The 5,862-nt window shown below is 45.5% G+C and overlaps 1 gene segment (V, D, J or C); it reads right to left on the bottom strand.

The window, feature by feature from the left end:
- Positions 1-1,202: 1,202 nt before the first annotated feature.
- LOC135057443 (T cell receptor beta variable 30-like) lies at positions 1,203-2,075 on the bottom strand. The segment is given in 3 exon segments: positions 1,203-1,603; positions 1,806-1,883; positions 1,996-2,075. Coding segments are annotated over 2 exon segments (447 nt in total).
- Positions 2,076-5,862: the final 3,787 nt, after the last annotated feature.

Here is a 5,862-nt window from a genome sequence, read left to right as displayed (position 1 = left end):
AGCATCTATTCAGTGCGGGGAGTGAGCCAGGGGCTGCCCAGCTGCTCAGGGAGCCCTGGGAATGCCCCCAAAATGATGGAAATGGAACCTTGGTGCGTGACCATGCCCACTCGGTCATAGCCACGCCCCTCCCATCCGAGGCCACATCCCTTTTTGGGACGTGCGCGAGTCTCCCAACTGAGAAAGATTAAAAGTTGGGAGGTATGTATTGAATTTTGTCCGCATTTTTGGCTTTAGTACATCCATAGGCAAACGCAGGGGGTTTCTGGTTGCCCGGAAACTCCCCTCTTATTTGCCAGCGGCTGAAATGATAACAATAGCATAATACTATTCCTAGAGCTGCTGCCACAAAATGCTGTTTAAGGGACAGAGCAGAGCTGCCGCACATGTCTAGTGGTAACAGCTTCTTCTACCAAGTTTGGTGTGTGTGGCTTTGAGTGCTCAATCAGTGCACTGGACTAGAGAGCAGCTGCCAGGAAGAAGAGACAGGCACTTTACTATGAGTCTATACTATAGAACATCCATAGTGTTCATTATTAATACTGTATTCCATACACTATCTAGTGTATAATGTGCACATATATGTTCCATGGTCGGTACTAGGTTCTTCTACCGCTCCCTCAGACTCCCGCACTTGCTCCAATGTTCTGCAGAGTGGGAGATTGTGGATTGCATTTGGAAACTCCCCTCTAAAAATCCTGCATTTGCCACTGACATCCCACCCACAGTCATCACTGTAGTAAAGATGGCTGCAGTCACATGGTGCAGCAGTACAACAGATTGGAGGACAGACCTCCCTAGGGATGCACAGTAAGGAGTGGCGCACTGCTTTCCAAACCCCTCCCCCCTCCCCTGCTACAAACTTATCCACGTTACACAAACATTTAATTTCAGCTTTCTCATAGGGACCTGTAATAAAGCCTGTGAATATTGCAAGTGTATATTATTTTCATAGTTCACCCTTTAGAAAATATATACACAAAAGTGCTGCGCAGCACTTTTGTGTATATATTTTCTAGTTGGTTGAGGGAATTAGCAGTCCCCCAGTGCTTGCAGCTGCTGTATAGCCATCTTAAATTCAATTTTTATTTGCGCCAGGAGTTAGAGTGGTTAAACACTCTTAATCTTTCTATAGTTCACCCTTTTCCAGAATACGTTACAATTAGAGACGCTTCTTTTCTCCTTTTGTAAATTGCAACCATTCATATACCTGTAGCCCCAGCCCCCCCTGCTGGCAGGTTGCGGCAGTGCTGCGAGCTGCAGGTTTTGTGCTGGCTGATGCTCTGCTCTCTGTGGCTGTGGAGACCGGTGGCGCAGTAATACACAGCGGAGTCCTGAGCTTCCGCTCTGTCTTTTGTCAGAAGCAGTTTCTTATCTGGTCTAGACATGTTCCAGGTTTTCTCAAACTCTGGCTCCGCGTTGGGGCTCTTTATGTCTACGGAGAGAAACATGAGCTTCAAGCCCTCTCCGAGCCTTTGCTGGTACCAGTACATGGTGTAAGAGCCTGTGGTGTCATCGTGGTCACAGTGGATCTCCACCTTCTCCCCGAGATGAACCATAAGAAGCTTTTTCTCCTGAGTCACCGTCACCCCATGGCACGGATCTGGCAAACACAAACACTAACATTCACGTCCTGCATTGTTCTATCCACTGTGTGATCACATCGCTGCGTAATCATCTCTATGGCGCACAGATATTGGCGTCTCTGCGTGCCCGGCATAATGTGTCCGGTAGTGTTTTATTGCATTCGGCCCCTGTATGTGATCTGCTACAGAATCCCCCCAACACCGAAACCCCAAACTTACAGATAAACCATTCCAGGAGCAGCAGGATGCTCAGCCACCGTCTCATCTCACCGGCGCGACCTCCGCAGCCCAACTGTCCTACAGATAAATAATAGATACAGTTACAATAAGTTCCTGGTGTAATAATAGATGGTATTTATAGTATTTATTCACATTTTGCTATTTTTATATCCCTCATTTATTCATTTACTTGTTACTGCTGTCGTTTGAATATTTAGCAATGATCCTGCAGTCTTTGCAGTTACATGCAGAGGAAATGATCTCCTGAATGTAACATCCTCTATGTCATACACCACCCTCCCTCGCTGTCTCTGTCCTCTATACGCCGCAGGGACCCTCCCACATTTACTTATTTCTGATGCTCTGATTGGTGCTGCACTGTCAGACACGGCTGCAGGACGCCAGTTACCTACAGGGGGACCACCCACGTCCCAGTACTATTGTGGTCATTCCGAGTTGATCGCTCGTTATTTTTTTTCTCGCAACGGAGCGATTAGTCGCTAATGCGCATGCGCAATGTCCGCAGTGCGACTGCGCCAAGTAAATTTGCTATGCAGTTAGGTATTTTACTCACGGCATTACAAGGTTTTTTCTTCGTTCTGGTGATCGTAATGTGATTGACAGAAAGTGGGTGTTTCTGGGCGGAAACTGGCCGTTTTATGGGTGTGTGCGAAAAAACGCTGCTGTTTCTGGGAAAAACGCGGGAGTGGCTGGAGAAACGGAGGAGTGTCTGGGCGAACGCTGGGTGTGTTTGTGACGTCAAACCAGGAACGACAAGCACTGAACTGATCGCACTGGAAGAGAAAGTATTGAGCTACTCAGAAACTGCACAGAGAAGTCTTTTCGCAATATTGCGAATCTTTCGGACGCAAATTTGATAAGCTAAGATTCACTCCCAGTAGGCGGCGGCTTAGCGTGTGCAAAGCTGCTAAAAGCAGCTTGCGAGCGAACAACTCGGTATGAGGGCCTATGAGTGAGAAAATGCTCCACTTCCAACAAATTTAGATTACTTCAATCTATATACAGCCATGATAATAATGTTATTTATATAGCACTTTTCTCCTAATAGAACTCAGACAGGCATATTTGGTTAGCTAAGAGGTAATTGGTGGTGCAGGGAAAGGCTATGTAATCGGGCATTACCTTTCGGAACCTCACTGATAAACTGCAGGGTCAATGGGTTTTCCTTGCGCATTAATCTCTGATTGTGACGCTTTCTCACTGACTTTTCCTCGCAGCCCCCGAAGCTGCATGGAAAAGTACGCCATCGGGGATTAACATGTGGGGCAATCTCTGCTAATGGAATCTGTCCGTCGCAGCTAATTGAATAAGCCCCAAAGTGCTTTACATTTGCCCCAGTGCGATGGACGAACATTACTGCTTTGTACAGAGATTTTCTTCCTCTTTTCTGTTTTTGTGTCTCTCCCGTCCTCAGTAAGGGGGTCATTCCGAGTTGATCGCTCGCTAGCAGTTTTTAGCAGCCGTGCAAACGATATGCCGCCTCCCACTGGGAGTGTATTTTAGCTTAGCAGAAGTGCGAACGAAAGGATCGCAGAGCGGCTACAAAATAATTTTGTGCAGTTTCTGAGTAGCTTCAGACCTACTCAGCGCTTGCAATCACTTCAGACTGTTCAGTTCCTGTTTTGACTTCACAAACACACCCTGCGTTCGCCCAGCCACGCCTGCGTTTTTCCTGGCACGCCTGCGTTTTTCCGAACACTCCCTGAAAACGGTCAGTTGACACCCAGAAACGCCCACTTCATGTCAATCACTCTGCGGACACCAGTGTGACTGAAATGCTTCGCTAGACCTTGTGTGAAACTACATCGTTCGTTGTAATAGAATGTCGCACGTGCGCATTGCGCCGCATACGCGAACAACTCTGAATGACCCCAAATCTAACTCTCTCTGCACATGTTACATCTGCCTCCCCTGCAGTGCACATGGTTTTGCCCAACTGCTACAAAAAATCCTGCTGCGATCAACTTGGAATTACCCCCATAGGGAGATTTCCAGGGGCAAATATTATTGAGACCACCTAACACTACTGGGCCACCCTGGGTATTAACCCTCTTATGACCATATATGAAGCCTATCAGTATTCAAAACTTGTTTATATATAAATCATATGAACATGGGGGTCATTCCGAGTTGTTCGCTAGCTGCATTAATTCGCTGTGCAGCGATGAGGCAAAAAAAGGGCACTTCTGCGCATGCGTATGCGGTGCAATGCGCACGTGCGATGTTCTATTACAACGAACGATGTAGTTTCACACAAGGTCTAGCAAAGCATTTCAGTCACACTGGTGTCCGCAGAGTGATTGACATGAAGTGGGCGTTTCTTCAAACATGCGCTCCAATAAACCCTATCCTGAGCCCCTCTCACTCTCCAGTTGTCTCCCAATTTCTCTACTCCCTATTGCTTCTAAAGTACTACAGTGACTTGTGTACAACTTGGTTACCCATTGTCTTTCTGCTCACTATCCTCTGTCTTTCTACACTCCACCAAGACTGGACTCACTAAAGTGATCAAAGAACTACTCGTGGCTAAGAGAAGGTGCTGCCTCCTTACTCATCCTTACCCATCTTCCTTTATCAGTCTGACACTTTCAATCCAATTGACCGCCCTCTTCTCCACCATTCACTCTCTTTACCTTTGCAGAACTGGTTCCCTTCATACGGTATCTCTACCACTGACACATCTCCACCCCTGCACATCCTCTTTCTGTTGGGGTTCCTCAAGGTTCTGTTCTCAGCCCTCTTTAACTCTATTCTCTTGGTGGACTCATATGCTTTGGACTCCACTACCTTCTTCTATGACATATAAATCTACCTTCCTCTCTCTTCCTCATCAGCTTCTGTGATGTGAGGAATGAGCTGGAGGAGAACGAAGCTGGACTGGAACTGGAAGCTGAAGGAAATCCAGGCGCATCGGCTTCTGTTCCAAGATGGAGAACTTGCATAAGAAAGAGAAATGTGACTGATTTCCATTAGGCATAATGTTCCCTCTAACAAACACTAGTATGAGTGACATGTATGACCTACAGGATGGTCCTATACATCATACAATACAGTGACTGCATAAAACACTAGTGTGCTATACATCAGACAATACAGTGACTGCACAGAACACTAGTGTGCTATACATCATACAATACAGTGACTGTACAGAACACTAGTGTGCTATACATCATACAATACAGTGACTGTACAGAACACTAGTGTGCTATACATCATACAATACAGTGACTGTACAGAACACTAGTGTGCTATACATCATACAATACAGTGACTGTACAGAACACTAGTGTGCTACACATCATACAATACAGTGACTGTGCCGAACACTAGTGTGCTACACATCATACAATACAGTGACTGTACAGAACACTAGTGTGCTATACATTATACAATACAGTGACTGTACAGAACACTAGTGTGCTATACATCATACAATACAGTGACTGTACAGAACACTAGTGTGCTATACATCATACAATACAGTGACTGTACAGAACACTAGTGTGCTATACAACATACAATACAGTGACTGTACAGAACACTAGTGTGCTACACATCATACAATACAGTGACTGTGCCGAACACTAGTGTGCTACACATCATACAATACAGTGACTGTACAGAACACTAGTGTGCTACACATCATACAATACAGTGACTGTGCCGAACACTAGTGTGCTATACATCATACAATACAGTGACTGCACAGAACACTAGTGTGCTATACATCATACAATACAGTGACTGTGCAGAACACTAGTGTGCTATACATCATACAATATAGTGACTGTACAGAACACTAGTGTGCTACACATCATACAATACAGTGACTGTGCCGAACACTAGTGTGCTATACATCATACAATACAGTGACTGCACAGAACACTAGTGTGCTATACATCATACAATACAGTGACTGTGCAGAACACTAGTGTGCTATACATCATACAATACAGTGACTGTACAGAACACTAGTGTGCTATACATCATACAATACAGTGACTGTACAGAACACTAGTGTGCTACACATCATACA

Source organism: Pseudophryne corroboree, chromosome 3 (genome assembly GCF_028390025.1).
Source record: "Pseudophryne corroboree isolate aPseCor3 chromosome 3, aPseCor3.hap2, whole genome shotgun sequence".
NCBI lineage: Eukaryota > Metazoa > Chordata > Amphibia > Anura > Myobatrachidae > Pseudophryne > Pseudophryne corroboree.
Note: the sequence above shows the minus strand (reverse complement) of the source record. Positions and strands in the feature narration are given on the sequence as shown.